Source organism: Geotrypetes seraphini, chromosome 8 (assembly GCF_902459505.1).
Source record: "Geotrypetes seraphini chromosome 8, aGeoSer1.1, whole genome shotgun sequence".
NCBI lineage: Eukaryota > Metazoa > Chordata > Amphibia > Gymnophiona > Dermophiidae > Geotrypetes > Geotrypetes seraphini.
This window is the reverse complement of record NC_047091.1, coordinates 115727866-115748525: the sequence shown is the minus strand read 5'-3', so window position 1 is coordinate 115748525 and position 20660 is coordinate 115727866. Positions and strand designations below refer to the sequence as shown.

The 20660-nt window shown below is 40.7% G+C and overlaps 1 protein-coding gene across 1 annotated transcript in view; it reads left to right on the top strand.

The window, feature by feature from the left end:
* The first annotated feature begins 11216 nt into the window (after positions 1–11216).
* HOMER3 (homer scaffold protein 3) overlaps positions 11217–20660 on the top strand; it is a 112623-nt gene continuing 103179 nt past the window's right edge. Inside the window, exon 1 of the mRNA XM_033956891.1 lies at positions 11217–11779. Coding sequence (XP_033812782.1) covers positions 11775–11779 — 5 coding nt within the window. The 5' untranslated portion in view covers positions 11217–11774. The remainder of the gene's footprint in view (positions 11780–20660) is intronic.

The window sequence follows — 20660 nt, the reverse complement described above, 5'->3', positions numbered from 1 at the left end:
TCTTTAGTCATCCAGTTTCAGAACTGGGTATAGTAACCCCCTCCTCCTCCCATCCCTAAGACTAGGAAACATATATCTGAAATATATACTATTCCCATTGTGTCGCTCTTCCCTCTCCCTGCATAGTCCAAATGTATTTAAAGCAAATGTATGAAAAATGTGGTCTAATTTAAAAGCTGAGTAGTTAAAGGCTCCTTTTACAAAGTCATGGTAGTGATTCTTCCACTGCAAATGCACCAAAGTCCCTAGGAATTTAATGAGCTTTGGTGCATTTGCTTTGGGAAAATTGCTACCTCAGCTTTGTAAAAGGAACCCTAAGTGACAGTTTTATTGGTGGTGCCAGCGATTCAACATAGTTATCTTGGAATTTTTAAAAAGTTCTAGTATTCAAACATTAACATTGTATATGTCTGGTTCAATACACAAAAAGATCCAATTCCCACCTTCTTTTCCCAAAAAGTGAAAATATATATATATTTTTTTCTCCTGTCCTGCTATCAGTGGCACATGCAATAAAACCCTGAGTATCTCCTAATGGCTGAAGTTGGTGGAGGTGGTGGCAGAACCCTATAGGACAAACCCTACCTAAGCTTCATAGTCAAGGTTTCCCATAAAAGAGATTTGTTGTAAAGATGTAGCAGAACCTTTTTTCAAAGCAGGAAATTAAAAGGTAAAACTATTGATAGGTAGAATATTAAACTTGCCGAAGGAGCAACCTTAACTGCCAGCTAGTGTTAAGGTGAAAGCATGGTGTGTTAGACACCTCTGATTCAAATTCTAACCTTCATGGAAGGTAAAGACAGATCAGAAGTTAAAAACAAACAGTGGGGGTGGGGTTGTACTATATTCATATATGTATGTAGAATTACTTTTATTATTATTCAATAAGCAAGACAACAGCAGAACAAACTGGGAAATCACAACAAAAAATATCACATAATCAGCTACTTAAATATATTCATATATGTAATCTGCTGTTTTATTTTTCAGAATTAAAAGTTTGGGGGGTTTTTTGTTTACAATTTCTTAAATTTTTCTGTAAATACATGCAACACAAAATCAGCAAACATAGAGAAAACGTATTCTCTTTGGAGTTCACCGGAACACCTAAAAAAATAAAATCCATTAATCACGCAAGCGCGTGAAACCCAAGCATGATCACGTCGGGGTCACCACTGAACTAAAGGCTGCTTTGTTTACCTCATTGGAATGACTACGAGACAGCATTGTATGTTCCAAAAACAGATCATATTTGTTTATTGTTAGTATGAAAACTTACAAAATTACAGCAGCAAAGGCATAGCAGAAAAATATATTGTCAGTTCAGAATATGCAATGGAGAGAAGAATTTGCACCCATATGCTTAGCAGGGGACTAGCAGTTCCCTGTAGCATAAGTAAGTGAATCTCTTTGGCTCTACCTGTGATGCACGTGTTTTTTTATACAGAGAAATTCTTCCTTTGTTTCAAGAAGCACATCCCCGAACTTTGGTCGTGTACTTCCCTATTGGTACAAAAATGTATACCTAACTATTCCTCCCCCCAGTCCACACCTCTCTCACTTCCCCCCAGGAGGGGGGCCCGAGCAGAAACAGAGAATTTAGTGAACTTTCTTCCTGAAGCTCTGAGATCCTTATCACCTTGCAGATGCTAATTTGTGGTTTTACATCGCTGTACATCTTCAGGATGGTGTCCTTGTATGCTGAAAGTTGGCAAGGGTGACCTTTCAACAACCCAACTTTGCTTGGTTCCCAGAACTCGGTTCAGAGACAGGCAGCAAATCTTTTGGTACCAAGTTCTCTCATCTCTCTATGCCCACATCGTCCTGCAGGGATCCTTGCTCGTTATAAATGTTTTATGGCTTTCCAGGGTGCCTGGCATATGTGAAGTCATACAGCACTGATAACAGTTCAGCAGAACCTTGGAGAAGAGCAGGGAATGGAGACAGGAACTTTGCAGCACAAAGGCCAGCTGGGTTAGCATTTCAAAGGATACATGTGTTCACAGACAGCAAGGTACAGGCTGGGCCAGGCTATGGGAAAATATATGGTAAAAATGTCTATAGTGTCCAGCATACACAAGTGAGTGTCCAGTTGATCCATCTGTATGTTCAGGTTATCCATCTCAGTCCCCTCTTGGCGGGCCGAAAACGGGAAGATGAGGGCCACCACACGAAGGGTAGCAGAGAGAGAGAGGAAGAAATAAAGGCGTGGAGGAGAGGCAGCCCTCCCAACTATCTATCTAAACTGAACAAAGGTACATGCCAGAACCAGAGGATGTAGGAACAAAAAGCAAACAGTAGAACAATTAAAAAAACAGTGGGCAAATGCAGATGAACAGGACCTAACAGGCATAGAATGCAGAACTTTGATGCATCGTACACAGCATGAAAATTGGGATGGCACAAGTTTAGCAATCAATACAACACTTGGGTCATTGCAAATTAAAACCTAGGAAAGCAAGAAATACATATTTGAAATGTGGTTCTTTCAGGTGGAAATACAAGAGGCCAGCAAGCAAAATAAAAATAACGCATTAAAAAGAAAATAATGACATGGCAGGAAAGAATAACGGGGTAACTTAAAAATAAAATACAGGATAAAAGAATGAGTCCTTCATGGAAATAATGTCCTGAACCAAAACTGAAGAAAATATAAAGGCCAGCAAAATGACAGAATGGGCATAAAGTGTCCAAGAAATGAAAAGTTCAGAATGTTTCGTTGCAAGTCTAGCAGTCTCTTTAAACTGGTAAGGTGCAGACTTGGAATGAAAGGTGTCTGCACATACAGGGAGGGACACACTGGCTTGAAAGAAGTCCAGGTATCATCATCCAGCAGCCGAAATCCAGTGAAGAGATTCAAAGAAAAGAGAGAGAGAACATGTTGCCTGTACTGAGGGCGGCAACAAGTGACAAAAAGAATGCATTTACTGGTCATAAGTACAGCAAGAGAGAAACAAGACTCAAGTACACAATATTCATAAGAGGACATGGTTTAAACTCAGTGTAGTGCACAGAAAAATACCATTAAGGCTATATAACCTTTTCTCTAAATAAGATAACCCCTAACTAAGCAGCGCTCAGGCCATAAAAATAAAAAGGTATTGTGCAATTTAGATAGGAAAAAACAAAAATGCAAAAATGGGGAGAAAAATCTCCAAAAATGGCCAATGGTATATTTGGTTTCCCCGAGGTACCCCACAAACCAAATAGACAACACAAAGAGTACAGGGCACAAATAAACATAGAAAGTTTCCGGCTTGGAACTGTTCTTCCATCTGTCAAGGATTCAGAGCTGAACTTAGATCTGCAGATAAATGCATAGTTATACAAAAACAAACATCCATCATAGCACGAATCATATTTGTGTGCACACATTAGCAAAGGAAATTCCTATATATATATATGTATATATATATAACACATGGCATAATAATCACATAATCATGAAAGGCATCTAAATGGTTACTAGAACTTCTGAAAGAGAGAACGTAAGAATTTGATCACTCTGACTCGTTGCCCTGCCTATTTCATTCAGAATGCAGACAGGGATGCAACTGCTAGGTTGTGCTTCAATGTTTAAAAATAAGCAGAACTTACTAGTTAAAACAAGATACAGTGTACAATGTTAAATATAGAGGTATTCTGAAGTATTGCAATGGCAATTCTAAGGGGGGAAAAAAAGAAACATGTTAAATCTTAAGTGCAAGGTCATTTCAAAGTTACTTAAAGCATAACTTTTTCCTCCTCTGGTTTTTCCAATTATAATTAGAATTTGATCTTCTAAGCTCTATACCAGAAAAAGTAATCGTCCCTTTGCTTTTTTTTTTATATTAACATACATATACACAACGGCATGTTCCCTAATGCTGTAGATGTTCACCTCTTTGCAATCCCCTTTGTTTTTCAACAGGAAACATTTCTAGCTTCCTAAGTGTTACATGCAGTTCTCCTACTAATTGCATGTACTTCCTATAATACTGGACACACTGTCATTATCACTGCGGGATCCTCTCTAAGGGCTTTTCCAGAGGATTGCTGTCTGGGGATGTCTCTCACTTCTGCTTTACTCCTCATTCTGTCCCCTTGAGCCACCCACATTCAACAGAAATCTTTTGCTTCGTCCGTCTCTGGCCATGCCCTTCGCAGGACAATGGAAATGCAAATAAGGACTCTCTCTTGCTTCGTGCCCCTGGTACGTCTCATACACACACAATTGCAGGGTGCTCACAGAAAAATCTCAATCCAGATCTTGACTCAACCCTATTCTTTCCCCTAATATATATATATATATATACACAGTATATATACAAATGTACAATGTCAACTGTCTTTTCCTATCACTAGCCTGATGTCTAATATATAAAAATTAAAATAAAAGGTTGTATTTACAGTTTGTACAGTATTAATTTTGTATGGTCTCTGTGTGACTAGAAATATATTTTTTGTGGAGTTTTGGTGTCCAATTACGGCACAAAAAGTGGACCACGATGTGGCCCCCAGTCCCTACCACAACTAGCCCCCAAAAAACCCCTCACTCTCACACAGGAGCACCATCCGTCCAGCGCCAAGGTGAAATACGCCCTCTGAACGTGTTTCTCTTTGGAGTTCACCGGAACACCTAAAAAAATAAAAATCCATTAATCACGCAAGCGCATGAAACCCAAGCATGATCATGTCGGGGTCACCACTAAAGTAAAGGCTGCTTTGTTTACCTCATTGGAATGACTACGAGACAGCATTGTATGTTCCAAAAACAGACTATTTGTTTATTGTTAGTATAAAAACTTACAAAATTATAGCAGCAAAGGCATAGCAGAAAAATATATTTTCAGTTCAGAATATGCAATGGAGAGAAGAACTTGCACCCATATGCTTAGTAGGGGGATAGCAGTTCCCCGTAGCATAAGTAAGTGAATCTCTCTGGCTCTACCTGTGATGCACGTGTTTTTTTTATACAGAGAAATTCTTCCTTTGTTTCAAGAAGCACATCCCCGAACTTTGGTCATGTACTTCCCTATTGGTACAAAAATGTATACATAACTATTCCTCCCCCAGTCCACGCCTCTCTCACTTCCCCCCCAGGAGGGGGCCCCGAGCAGAAACAGAGAATTCTTGGTGAACTTTCTTCCTCCAGCTCTGAGATCATTATAATAATAATAATAATAATAACAGCTTATATACCGCAATACTGTGAAGTTCTATACGGTTTACAAAGATTAAGCAAAGGTATAAATTGATTGACTTTAAGAGGGGAGATGCTAATTTGTGGTTTTACACTGCTGTACATCTTCAGGATGGCGTCCTTGTATGCTGAAAGTTGGCAAGGGTGACCTTTCAACAACCCAGTTGTGCTTGGTTCCCAGAACTTGGTTCAGAGACAGGCAGCAAATGTTTTGGTACCAAGTTCTCTCATCTCTCTACGCCCACATCGTCCTGCAGGGATCCTTGCTCGTTATAAATGTTTTATGGCTTTTCAGGGTGCCTGGCATATGTGAAGTCATACAGCACTGATAACAGTTCAGCAGAACCTTGGAGAAATATCCTCCCAGCAGGGAATGGAGACAGGAACTTTGCAGCACAAAGGCCAGCTGGGTTAGCATTTCAAAGGATACATGTGTTCACAGACAGTAAGGTACAGGCTGGGCCAGGCTATGGGAAAATATATGGTAAAAATGTCTAGTGTCCAGCATACACAAGTGAGGCCAGTATGTCCAGTTGATCCATCTGTATGTCCAGGTTATCCATCTCACAATTCATCAATATATATTTTAAAGAAGAATAGCAACACTTATCTAAATGGCTTTCCAGCCAAAACCAGCATTGGAGGACTATGAACTACCCGACCTTCAACTTGTTTTTGAACGTTTCAGCTATCAGTCAGCCCTCAATGGGGGACAATATTGCTGCTGTACCACTTCCAAGTTTGCCCAACTTTCTTATTAGGTGATCCATTTGTGGTGTCTGAAGTTCATCCCATTTATAGCACTTATTGGTAAAACATTAGCTGGTCTAGAGGTGAAGTATAGACTTTATGCTGATGATTTACAGTTTTTGTTTGAGATTCCAGAAGATTGTAACCAAGGTTTTCGATTATTAACAATCTATCTAACTACAATTGAAGATTGTATGGCATTAAGTGATTTGAGTCTGAATGTGTCAGAAACAAAAATTATTGGGCTGTCTGCATTGGGAGCGCTGGGGGCATCTTCTAAATTTTTTGTATGCCAGAACACCGATCCCTATTCAATTTATTTTCAAGAGTTTAGAGGTTCTAATTTTTATCTTTTGTATAGATACTGATTGATTATAAGTGCTTGGTTGATTATCATTATTTGTATATACATTGTATTGCACTTTTTGTTGGCATGTAAAAAAAAAAAAAAGAGTTTAGAGGTTCTATTGGACTCCTCTTTGTCATTTAAGAACCACATTGTGGCAACGGTGAAAGTTGTGTTCTTTAATATTAATTTGGTTTTAAAGCTTCATGATCTGCTTTATGATCTGCTTGCTCCAAACAATTTTCCACAAGTTATACAAAGTTTTGTATTGCTGTATCTTTATCTAGATTATTGTAATGCTCTTTTGTATGGAGTGTCTAAGACAGCACTATAAGCTTTGCGAGTGGCCCAGAATGCAGTGGCAAATGTGATTGGGGGTGTTTCTCAAAGGGGACATGTGTCCCTGCTAGTGCACTGGCTTCCAATTGCATGGAGAATTAAGTTTAAGATTTTGATCCTTGTTTACAAGGCACTACATCAAGATATGCCTTTAGTTTTTGTTAATTCGGTTGTATGATATGCAGTATGCACCTTCTCATTCTTTAAGATCACAGTCTCAGCAGTTGGTAGAAACACCTTCATTGCAGCAGATATGTAAGGTCACAATCTTCTTTACCTTCTCATCTAGGCTTAGCCGTGCTTTCATGATTATTCTTTGTTACCCTCCAGATGTTTTTTCCCTACATGTTTTTTTATTTTCTTTAAAGATTATAGTTCATCCCCCTCTTCTTTTGTATCGGTAATTATTTGTACGTATATATTGTACGTTTATTTGTATAAAATTGTTTTATTTATTGTCTCCTATTTTTACATTGTCATACGCATTCAAGTACTTGACATTCTTTGCCTGCGTGTACAACAAATTTTTAATAAACTTGAAACTTTTAATAAAAACTTGCTCAAAGGTATTTTGTGTGGCAGGTCCTCAGTTGTGGAATGCCCTTCCTGATTTAATTTGTAAGGCAGCTATGCTTTTACCTTTTTGTTAATATTTGAAGACATTTTCAGTGTTATGTTATTTTAGTATGAGCTGTGTATTGTATTTATGGTGAATTGTGTATGTTTGTGTAACCGCTCAGATTTTGGGATGTGCGGAATATATATATATTTTTTTTAAAATAAAAATTGTACCAGGGGAGGGTTCGGGAGAGCTCTGGTGGCATGAGGGAGTGGGCATCCCTCCTGCCTTTTTTGGGAGAGGGCAGGGGATGTCTGAGGGGGGCCTCCATTGGCAGGAGGGAATGGGCATCCCTGCTACCAATTTTCTTTCAAGGAGCGGGGGGGGGAGGGGATTTGGCATGGCAGGAGGAAGTGGGCATTCCATCTGCCGTTTTCATTGAGGGGGGGTCAGTTCATGGTGCAGGTGCCGGTTCATTGGGAAAGGCCGTGCTTTTTTCTTCTTTTTTTTTAATGGGCCAGATATTGTGCATGTGTAATATGCACAGCATCTGTGCCCATTAAAAAAAAGAAAAAGAAAACCAAAAGGTTTCCTGCCCTGAACAGCTGAGTGGAAGAAGGCTTTCCCCTGCCTTTCAGCTGTTTGAGCTTCCCCTGCTAGCTTTGCGCATGTGTGAGAGTCGCTCTCACAGCCATCAATCGGACAGGAGAGTTGGGGATTATGACGAACCTTCGCATGAATCATTTGCATGCAAACGTTTTAGTGCATCAATAGCTCTTTTTGAATCAGCCAAAAAATCGGATCAGAGCAGACTCACACAATCTTACCAATCCTCTTAGTGCATCTAGGCCAGCGGTCTCAAACTCATACTCTTTGCAGGGCCACATTTTGGATTTGTAGGGACTTGGAGGGCCGCAGAAAAAATAGTTAATGTCTTATTAAAGAAATGACAACTTTGCATGAGGTAAAACTCATTATAGTTTATAAATCTTTCCTTAATTACTTCTGATAATTTCAGCTATACACAGCTGAAAGCAGTGCAACGTGCATAAAAGTGAAGTTTTTATTCATGTTGGTGTAGTCTTCTAGGCTTTTTTTTGTAGAGGGAAGAATCAATATCCGACTTGTGCCTGGAAAACTTGTGCCCTAAGTGTCTGGTGATCACGTCCGCAACCAACTTCAGCTCTCATCTTCTCCAGCACCAGACACAACCGCCAAGAGAGGTGCCGAATTTTGCGAGAGTTCACGAGATTATGTACACAAGCTGCACTGCCTCCAATGGTTATCTTACGTTCTGGAACATTGCCTGCCTCACTGCAAGCGTTTTCCTGCATCGGTACACGATTGTCCTCTCCATTCCACCTCACAATCACGTACCAACGCAGGAAAGTGCTTGTGTGAGGTTACAGCAGTGAGGCGGGCAACGTTCCAGAACAATGGTAACATACCGAGGGCCTCAAAATAGTACCTGGTGGGCCACAAGTTTGAGACCACTGATTTAGGCCTATGTTAGGTGCAGATCCCCTTTCTATAATTGCACATATATTGCAAGAACTCCCCTGATCCTGGACTGTTGCCCACCCAATGTAATGAAAGTGGCCCCGGTCACCTTCAAAATCAAATTATACACCTGGATCTCTTCCCTTTTACTCTGGCACATTTCCTGAGGACCAAGGCCAGATCCTAATCTCTCCGATTGTAAAAAATCCCAAAGAACCCATCAACCTGACATCAAATTATAGACCCATCGCTAACATCCTCTTCTTTGCAAAGTTAATGGAAGGGCTGGTCAACCAAGACTTAGTGACCTATCTGGACAAATTCAACATTCTAAACAATAACCAGTCTGGGTTCCGCCCTGGACACAGCACCGAAACCATTATAGCCTCTCTACTTGATTCCCTCCATCATCTGTTTAGCCAGGGCACAAGTGCACTAGTCCTTCAGCTTGATTTAAGTAGTGCCTTTGACTTAGTTGATCATACCATCCTTTTAGACTGCTTGGAGTCAATCGGCATCTCGGGCAATGTCTTAAAATGGTTCCGGGGTTTCCTATGTAAACGATCATACCGAGTTTACAATGCCAATACACTTTCCTGCAGCTGGGTAAACGCATGTGGAGTCCCACAAGGCTCCCCCCTGTCTCCTGCACTTTTCAACATCTACATGGCCACACTTGGGAACCTATTACAAAGTTTGAAAATCAAGTTCTACATCTATGCTGACGACATCACCTTAGTTTTTCCCCTATCCTCCATATCTCCGGAGACAACAAACCACCTGGGATCCACCCTAAAACAAATTGATCTGTGGATGACCGATTAAAACTCAACTCTGAAAAAACCAAATTCTTCCTGGCAAGTCCAAACGACAAAATCAAAGATTCTACAATCTCCTTAAATGGTCATGTCTTTCCTATCACAGATTCCATAAAAATTCTGGGAGTGACACTTGACCGCACCCTCACCCTTGAATCTCACACCGACTTACTGGTCAGAAAAGGCTTCTCCGCCTTATGGAAACTGAGAACCATCAGAAAGTACTTCGATGCAAGCTCTTTTCGACTACTGGTACAGTCATACATCCTAAGCCTACTCGACTACTGCAACATTATCTACCTGGGGTCCTTCAAAAAAACCATTCAAAGACTCCGCATCATCCAAAACTCGGCAATCCGACTGATCTTTGGGCTGAGAAAATGGGAACACATATCACCCTACTACCAAAAACTCCACTGGCTACCCATGAAAGCAAGAATCCAATTCAAGTTTGCCTGTATCTGTTTCAAATCCATTCTTGGTTTGGCCCCATTATACCTGGTTCCCCATTTCTCCTTAAACTGCCCTTCCAGACCCACCCGCAGAGCCCACCTCTTCAGCCACCCAATTCTAAAGGCCTGCCGATACAAAAGTCACCTAAACAGAACACTTGCCTTCCAAGCAGGTCATATAAATGACTGGCTAAGCAGAATTATCTCGCACTCCTCATCCTACCTAAACTTCAGGAAATTATTAAAACTAGCCTATTCAACTGAATTACAACCTAGCCCTCCCTCCCTCCCCTGCTCCCCAAGTTCTCTTTCCCTACCCTCTGCACTGCTCACCCACTTTTGTCCCTATTTCACCCGTTCCCCCGCACACGCATATTTATTGTATCTGTATTCGCTGACTGTAACATCTCGCTGATTGACCTGCCCTTCTCTGTTGTAAACCGTATTCGCTGATTCTTTGTTGTATCTGTATTCACTGATAGTAACTATTTGCTTATCTGTATCTGTATTTGTATTCACTGTTTGTAACTATTCGCTGATTGTCCAGCCCTTCTTTATTGTAAACCGCCTTGAACTACTACGGCTTTGGCGGTATAAAATAAATAAAATAATAATAATAATAAACCTCCAAAGGCCACACCCTCTTTTTGGAACCATTTATGCATTTTAATTCCAATTAGCACTAAAAATTGCTTAAGATCCCAATTATTGATGCTAATTGGCTTATTCAATTAAATTGTGTTCACAATTTTTATAGCCTTTTATAAAATTAGGTTTTATAGGGGATAACTTGTGTTTATGCTTAAAGAAAAACCCATAGACTATCCATACAGAGGTAGAATGTCGGCTGCTATAAGAATTAAACAATGAACCACAATCTGCAGCAAACACTTTTTTCAGTTGTGTTTTCACACCGACTCCTGGGCTGAAATTGACCCCTTAGTAACAGACACAAACAGAGGTTGTAATAGAGCAAGTGAGCATTATGCAAAGTTATTAAGACTTCAATTCCAGCTTCTGTCTGCTGACACACCTTTCATGTACATTCATAGCTAAGTTAAATAATTTTTTTAATTATGTAAAATAAAATTTCTGAAAAGTAAAAGAAAAGTGGAATTTGATTAATTGAACTTGGAAGGGATTTTTTTTTTTTTTTTTAAATAAATTTTGCCTGTGGTTGCTGCCTGAAAACCCAGCAGAGGGAGACACTGAGCTCTTCAGCCCACTGGAAATACAGGCAAATGGGGGTGGGGTAGAGGGGGCTGTGATGGGTTGGAGAGCCGGGAAAGGCGACAAGGAGCCGGGAGGAGTAAAGAGAAAAGAACAAAGAAGATGCGGTGAAAAAAGGGGGAAGTGGGAGGCGATCGTCCTTGCCAGGCTCCGCGATCGTGGAACTGAACCGTGCAAAAACATTTTATACACAAGAACAGAAATAATAATAATTTTTTAAAAAAGCAGCAGAAGGAAAAAAAACGGAGAGTCGGGTCTGGATGAAACAAGCGACCGACCACTAACCAAAGAGGGAAAAAAACGGGAAATGAAACTGGCTGGACAAGATATTGCAACATTTCCCTGGAAAAGTATTTTAAAGTTCGACGCAATAAAAAGACCTGGAGTTCCCGAGCTCCGATTCTAGCTTTCGGGTTTCATGTCTCCTGTTTTTCGTTGGGGTTTTGGTTTTTTTTCCCCCCAATCTCGGGACTCGGAGAAGATTTTGTTTTCAGAAACTTATCAGACCTGAAAGGATAAATCTTTAAAGAAGTAGATCCGCAGAAGGAGTCGTAACATAGAAAAGAGGAAGAAGAATTTAAAACGTCGCTGGAAGGAAATGGGGTGAGCATCCACCCATTTTTAACTATTACGATATCTTAGTTAAAGGAGGGAGGGGGGAGTTTTAAAGACTGAAAAGTTATTCCGCTCAGATCTGTGGTTGATGTGACTTTGGTTGATGGAGAGGGGGGGGGGAGGGGGAGGCTGAGGCTGAGGCTGAGATTGGTTGGGCTCGAGGAAGCTCTGTATGACTTGGAGTGGCTTAGTGGTTAGAGCTGCTGCTGCCTGAGTACCCTGATGCCCCATTTTAGCAACGAACTCACCCCAAAGCAACTACAATCGGAGGTTGAAGTATCATTATAAAAATGCACTATTCTCAGTAAAGAGACCTCTTAGAACAGTGGGCTCAAACTCGCGGCCCGGGGGCCACATGCGGCCCGCCAGGTACTATTTTGAGGCCCTCGGTATGTTTATCATAATCACAAAAGTAAAATAAAACAGTTTCTTGATCATATCTCTTTAGCTATAAATTACAATATTATTATTAAAACTTAGCCAAATGGAAAGATTTATAAACTATAAAGAGTTTTACCTCATGCAAAATTGTCATTTCTTTAATAAGACATTAACTATTTTTTTTCTGCGGCCCTCCAAGTACCACCAAATCCAAAATGTGGCCCTGCAAAGGGTTTGAGTTTGAGACCACTGTCTTAGAACATGGCTGTTATTTCAAGTCTTCATCCTCAATGCATGTGATGATAATCATCTACTTCAAAACCTCCTTCCTAACCTTAACCTCAAATTTTACTTAATAAAAAAATAACTAAGGGTTCAACTTTTTCATTTGTTTAATACTATTTTCTTTATTTTTAATAATAGTATCAAAATCTAAAATCAATTCATCAATATATATTTTCAAGAAGAACAGCAACACTTATCTAAATGGCTTTCCAGCCAAAACCAGCGTTGGAGGACTATGAACTACCCGACGTTCAATGCCAGGGCTTCCGCTTGTGACCCTGGCCAAATCACTTAACCCTCCTTTGCCCCAGGTACCATAGTTAGAATGTGAACCCACTGGGACAGATAGGGGAAAAACTCTCAGAGAACTAAATAAATGGCAAACTCCGGTCCCTTCTATGGACCCTGCAACTTCAAGCCATGGTTATAGAGGAGCAGGAAGATTATTATAAATATTATCAATTCTAAAAAGCCCTCAATGCGTACACAGCTTAGGTGATGATTTCATCAGCTTTAGTCGTTATCTAGCACGCCTCATTATACACTTTGGGCTCCTTTTACGAAGCCACGTTAGCGGTTTAATGCGCGTGATAGCGCATGCTAATTTTCCGGCCGCACTAGCCACCACCGCCTCCTCTTGAGCAGGCAGTAGTTTTTCAGCTAGCGCGGGGGTTAGCGCTGAAAAGGTGCGTGCGATAAAGCCGCTAATGCGGCTTCGTAAAAGGAGCCCTTTATGTATACGTTTTCTTCATATGTTTCTTTTCTACATTTTATATACAGCATACACTTTCATAGTAAGTTTTGTTATTAATTGTTATCTGAAATTCTCATTTCATAAATGTACTCAAAAGCACTTATCTTGCGCACTCAGGTTTACTATGTCGGCTGGGGACTGTATTCCTCCGACATGTTTTGCCCTGTGGCTTTATCAAGGTTGTCCCCTGAAAAGCATACCAGATATTATTAAAAACTTTTGTCACCCAAAACTCTTAGCCTCACGAGACTACCTCTGGAAGTCTTGGCAGCTATTTTTGTCACTGACAGAACATGGGCAGGAGCAAGTAGGAGCGCTCCTGCCCCAGCACTATCGCTAGACCACCAGAGAAACAAAATATGCCTGGGGTCTTTCCTGTGGGTTCGGGAGGGGGTTGGTGGTATCTGTTCAGGGAGGGAGGGGGAATGCTACCTTTTTTTTGCTGGGGGGGGGAGCTGAAGGTATTTTTTTTTTAATTATAAAAAAAGACAAAAAATTAACATCCAATTATCCGGATTTTTGATTATCCGGACTACCCTCTTCCGAGGATAGTCTGGATAATCGGCATTCCATCGTATATTATTTACCTATGAACGCCGTTCGGTCCACTTCTCACTGCCCTCAGTGCAGTTCAAAATGGCCACGATGTTTTTTAGAATCACTTTATAGGAAATACAGCACAGGTGACCAATCTGATTTCTGGTCAGAAAACCAGACCGCCTCAGTTCAATAATACTCTTTTTAATGCTATTCAAAGAAGCGTTGCCCATTTTATCTCCAAATTTAACCCATTAGGCATCGCTATCTAATTCAAAAATCCAATATTGTTCTTTATAATTGAGCATCTGGTCTGGATTACCACCCTCCCACCCTACTATCGCTTGATCAATAATTCACCATTTTATATCCTCAATAGAATGCTCTTTCTCTTGTCAATGAAGAACCAGCGGCGCTTGTAAATTTCCTGTGTTAATTCTAGATTTATGTTCATTTAGTCTGATATTAACAGGTCTTCTGCTGTGTCCTACATATATTAAGTCACATAAAGAAGGACACGGTACTACTCAAAAGGGTCCAGAGAAGAGCAACTAAAATGGTCAAGGGGGCTGGAGGAGTTGCCGTACGGTGAGAGATTGGAGAAACTGGGCCTCTTCTCCCTTGAAAAGAGGAAACTGAGAGGAGACATGATCGAAACATTCAAAATACTGAAGGGAATAGACTTAGTAGATAAAGACAGACTGTTCACACTCTCCAAGGTAGGGAGAACGAGAGGGCACTCTCTAAAGTTGAAAGGGGATAGATTCCATACAAACATATGGAAGTTCTTCTTCATCCAGAGAGTAGTGGAGAGCTGGAACGCTCTTCTGAAGTCTGTTGTAGGGGAAAACACCCTAAGCTGGACAAGTTCCTGCTAAACTGGGACGTACACAGGCGAGGATGGACTCATTTAGAGCACTGGTCTTTGACCTGAGGGAAGCCGCGTGAGTGGACTGCTGGGCAGGATGGACCACTGGTCTGACCCAGCAGCGGCAATTCTTATGTTCTTATGTACTACCTGTTTGCTCTTACATGTAGTATTTGTTGTATCTCGTTTAGGGACTACCTGGGTTTTGTCCCTCAATGATGCTCTTACACCACAGGTGTCAAAGTCGGTCCTCGAGGGCAAGAATCCAGTCGGGTTTTCAGGATTTCCCCAATGAATCTGCATGAGATCTATGTGCATGCACTGCTTTCAATGCATATTCATTGGGGAAATCCTGAAAACCCGACTGGATTCCGGCCCTCGAGGACCGACATTGGACACCCCTGTCTTACACCATTGTCATGACCCACATTTTTATGTTTATGTTTATCCTGTTCATTCTTCAAGTTATATCTATACCTCATTATATTTTCACCTGTATTCCTAGTCCTAGTAAATATTACTATTGGCATTTCCCTAAATTCAGTAGAAGTCAGCTGCATTATATGCCAAAGCTCTTTAATAGATTTAATCAATCTCTGCGATATATACGAGAATGGAAGCATACCATCTTCTGTGTTTCCTCCCTATCAGTTCTTTATCAGTTTTTTCTTTTATCAATAATTCTCTTTGGGCATATTTAGCTTTTATATTTAAGCCTTATGTTTGGATTTAGCTGGATAACCCCGTTCATGGAATCTACTCTTTAGCACTTTGGCCTCTTGTTGAAATAATTCATCTTTGGTTGCATAGACAGTGTGAGATTATGGAAAATCATATGAGAGCTTCTAATCTGAGAATATTGAATTTCCCAAAATACTCACTGCTCTCACCTGAGATACTACTTAGAAAATATTTTAAAGAGGTTCTACAATTGGGCAGTGCTGAAACTATTGTGTTGAATAGATGTTTCTATCTCCCAGTGAGGGGATCATTTAGCCAAGAGGATGGTACATCCGATGAATCTAACCAGAGGAAAGACCCACTGGAAAATTTACCATTATTTCTTGAAATAATTTACAATGATATTTCAGATCATGCCACTCTTTTGGTGACCTTTGCCTCAGAGAATTGTAAAAGTATGGTGTTGAAAAATTATTTCTTGAAAAACGATTTCCTCTTTTATGGCAGAAACTACAAATGTTTCCAGATGTTTGTAGAGCGACCTAGTTTAGGCGGAAACAATTTTTTCAATACAAATCTCGAGTATTATCATTGGGAGCAACTTTCTTCTTAAAATTTCCCGCTAAACGCTTGATTACTTATTTAAATATGTCATATGCCTTTTTCGAACCCAATCAATTGGAAAGATTCCTGATAGATAAGGAAACGGTTGTTCAAACTAAAACTTAAAATAGAAATATACAGGCTTTTTTCTTTTTCTTGTTGGTATGTATGTTTAAGAATAACCTCTTTCTCTTTCTTGATGTGGACTCATATTACTTTAGAATACTATATGTATTATAATTGTTATATTTAAATAAATAAAAAGAAAATTTGATTGCCAATACAGATAGTTAAATTATGAATTTTTAATGTCCTTTCTACATTGGTTTGCGAGTAAAAGTTTGGAATTCTCCTCAGATAGAGGATCTCTTAATTTTTGTGATCTGTGTTGAATCTAAGGGATAACTGGAATAAAAGTATCAAAAATAGAAAAAAAAAATGAAATAATTCATCTGTGGAACAAATGCGTCTTATTCTTAAAAACTGACTTATCGGGAGATTGAACTTTAGATGGTATGGATGGAAACGATTAAATTTTAATAAGGAATTCCTTTCAACTGGTTTTCTATACAAAGTTGTAATTAGTCTAGAACAGGGGTGGGCAACTCTGGTCCTTGAGGGCCGGAATCCAGTTGGGTTTTCAGGATTTCCCCAATGAATATGTATGAGATCTATTTGCGTGCACTGCTTTCAATGCATATTCATTGAGGAAATCCTGAAACTCCAACTGGATTCTGGTCTTCGAGGACCGGAGTTGCATACCCCAGTCTAGAACCTTGTTTCTGCATAGTCACTTCCAAGAATTCTATACTGTTTTGATTGTATGTCATAGTAAACTTCAAATTCTCATCCAGTGTATTCAACCATTGTCCAAAGTCTTTCAGTTGTTCTTCAGATAAATATATCATCCAAGAATTGTTTCCAAAGTCTCACCAAGGGAATTAATGATCAAGCGATAGTAGGGTGGGAGGGTGGTAATCCAGACCAGATGCTTAAGAACAATGTTAGATTTTTTAATTAGATACAGTGATGCCTAATAGGTTAAATTTGGAGACAGAATGGGCAACTGTTCTTTGAATAACCTTAAAAAGAGTACTATTGAACTGAGACTGTCATTGGTTGTCTGACCAGAAATTGGATTGGTCATCTGTGCTGTATTTCCTATAAAGTGATTCTAAAAAATGCTGCGGTCAATTTGAACTGCACTGAGGGCAGTGAGAAGTGGACCGAATGGCATTCATAGGTAAATAATATAAATTAAAAAAGGAAGATAAGTATAATAATGGTGATAAGTTTTTACAGGAGTTAAATAATGTGTTCTGTTTTGAGTGACAAAAGTTTTTAATAATATCTTGTATGCTTTTCAGGGGACAACCATGATAGAGCCACAGGGCGAAACATGTCAGAGGAAAACAGTCCCCAGCTGACATAGTAAACTTGAATGCGCAAAATAAGTGCTTTTGAGTACATTTATGAAAGGAGAATTTTTGATAACAATAATAAAAACTAGTATGAAAGCATATATATAAAACGCAGAAAAGAAACATATGAAGAAACGTAGAAATAAAGAGTAGAAAATTGGGTCAATGAGGTGTGCTAGGTAACGACTAAAGCTCATGAAATCTTTGCCTAAGCTGTGCACACATTTCCGTGGATTAAAAAGTATCATATACGGAATGCACATCTGGTGACATATTAAAATGAATACCCAAAAGTGATTGGAAGGCAGCGTCCATTGAGCTTGAAGCTAAGCGCCAATGGACGCTGCCTTCCAATCATTTTTGGGTATACCTTCAGATCCATCATTACTCCTCTTTACAACAAAAATGTGGGGAGAACTTGGCTCTGTGGTCCGATGGACACTCAATTTTTCCAAGTGACCCCTGACATGATTAAACTTTCTACCTGGTACTGGCTGTTGAGGGCTGCCTCTCCTTTGGGTCCTGTGGACAATGTAGCTTCAAGTTTAAGTTTCAAGTTTAATAGTTCTTTTGATTAATCGCTTAATCATAATTCTAAGCGATGTACAATTTAAAATACATTCAGTGGGAAACAATACATTACAGACTTTAAACAATAACATAAAGTTAAAAATAGTCCAACATACTCATAACCAGTGTTCCCTCTAAGCGGGCGGGTGTTGTGAGCAAACTTTTTTCACCGTGAGCCAAAAATATCGGGCGCCAGCAAGTTATGAGCCAACTCGCCCGATTCTCCTCTCGCCGCCCTGCCATCTGCCGTACGCCTCTTCCGATCGTGCGCTGTGACGAGAAACGTGTGCGCTGCGATGTAATATTTTGTGCGCCAGCGCAGCTTAGCGGGAACACTGGTTCAAATGGTTTTATTTATTTCCCCAAATTTATTTTTGTTATACGCATTGAAAATATTTGATATTGCGTTTAAATCAAAATCTCAATAAACTTGAAACGAGTGCCCGTGAGATTGTGGGAGGGTTAAATACTCAAAACTTAGAAGTTTTTGCTACGCCAGCTTTCTGGTATCTTTACATACAGTGGCGTACCTAGCATATGTAACATCCGGGGCCCATCATTTTTTGGCACCCCCCCCCCCCCATCTGTAAGAAAAACATGATTTTTAGTAACAAACCACACGTCACACATGAGTACCTAGGAAAAGGCAGCATCTTACATATTGCAGTGAGCAGTACATCAATACACCCATTGTAAAACTAAACAAGCCAGACCAGCACAGATCAATCCTACACCGTCAATCCTAACAGAAAACCATGTCTTTCGAACACACAGAACACAGAAAACACCTTCGCCTAGTAAGGAATATGTAATCACAAACTAACCCCTCCCTCTTTTACAAAACTGTAGTGTGGATTTTAGCTACGGAGGTAACAGCTCTGATGCTCATAAAATTCTGAGCATCAGAGCTGCTACCACCAAGGCTGGTGCTAAAAACGCTTCACAGTTTTGTAAAAGGGGGGATAAAATAAAAATACATAGACAAAGGTTAAATTGAACCAGCAAGAAGCTGGACTCTGCATACAATGCTTCACAGAAACAGTGACACATGTCTCCTAAAGCAATAAATAAATAGAAATTTTTTTCTACCTTTGTCTTCTGTGGTTTCTCCTTTCCTCATCTTCTTGTAACTCTCTTCCTTCCATCCACTGTCTGCCGTCTCTCTTCCCCTATATGGCATCTTCTCTCCTTCTATGCCCCTTCCAGAAACTGTATGCCTCCCCCTTCCATCTCTCCTTTCACCCCATTGGTCTGGCATCTCTCTCCTCGCCTTCCCTCTCCCACACCTCTCCTCATAGTCTGGTATCTCCCCTTCCCTGATTCTCTGGCATCTCTCTCCTTTCCTTTTCTTCCATCTTTCGCTCCCCCTCCATGCTCTCACATCTCCCCCTTCCTTTTCCCTTAGACTGGCATACCTTCCTCCTACACTCCAAGCCCTGGCATCTCCTTTAATTCCCTCCCTCATCTTCCTTCTCCCTCCAGCTGGGTACCGCAACACTCTTCCCTGCAGCTCTGCACTTCCCCACAATTGCCATGCTTCGGTTCCTCTTCTTCCTTCCTTCCTCCCCCCCCCCCCCGCGGGACCCTGCGGCACCATCAACTCTTACTCCCTCTAATGTCGGCCCTGCAGCTCCAGACTTCCTCGCACCTTCTCCCCTCCCCCTTTGGATCGCTATTATTTTAAATGTTATAGCCGCGGAGCTGTATCCATCAGTGGAGATGTCTAACCTCGGCCTGCCCCGGAACTCTTACTGCAACAGTGACTTCCTGTTCCTGCCTAGACGGGCGTCTGCTGCAGTAAGAGTTCCGGGGCAGGCCGAGGTTAGACATCTCCACTGTTGGATACAGCTCCGCGGCTATAACATTTAAAATAATAGCGATCCAAAGGGGGAGGGGAGAAGGTGCGAGGAAGTCTGGAGCTGCAGGGCCGACATTAGAGGGAGTAAGAGTTGATGGTGCCGCAGGGTCCCGCGGGGGGGGGGGGGGGAGGAAGGAAGGAAGAAGAGGAACCGAAGCATGGCAATTGTGGGGAAGTGCAATCCCCCCAATGCGTCCCCTTACCTTACCGACGCGTGTGTGCGCTGTGAAGAGAAACTTTGCGCTGCGATGTAATATTTTGTGCGTGAGCGCAGGCCAACGCAGCTTAGCGGGAACACTGCTCATAACATAAGGCAACAAAGGGAAGCAAAATACAATTCATGATAGAAAAGCAGAACAAAAAAGGGAAAATACATGAGGGAAACAAATAATTATGAAATATAATAAAAAAATCAATGGTCTAAGAATTAATGGATTAAATATCAAAGGCTTCTATTTGGCGGGGAGAGCTGGATATTCCATGCGACCAGAAAGCATTTTTGGATCTGTTCGATAATGTTCATTCTATGGGAGGCTCCGCAGACCTTAAGGAGATGCAGTTTAAGATTCTGCATTGGGCTTATGTTTCCAGGGTACAGGAGGCACGCATGGGATTGTGGGAGGGGGAGTCTTGCTCTAAATGTAACCGGGCTCCGGGTACCCTCATTCATCACTTCTTGGAATGCCCCACAACGGAACTTTGGTTGCAGGTTCTCCCTTTCTTGGAGAACTTTATTTAATGCGGTATTCCTTGGGACTATGGTATCTTATTGTTAGGTGATCAGCGGGGCCTGATAGGTGCAGGGTTCTCCCTCCCACGATGGAAGGTGATTTACATGGCTGTCTTGGTAGATAAAAAATTATTACTGCAATATTGGGTGTCAGATCAGGCGGCCTCTTTTTCTTACTGGT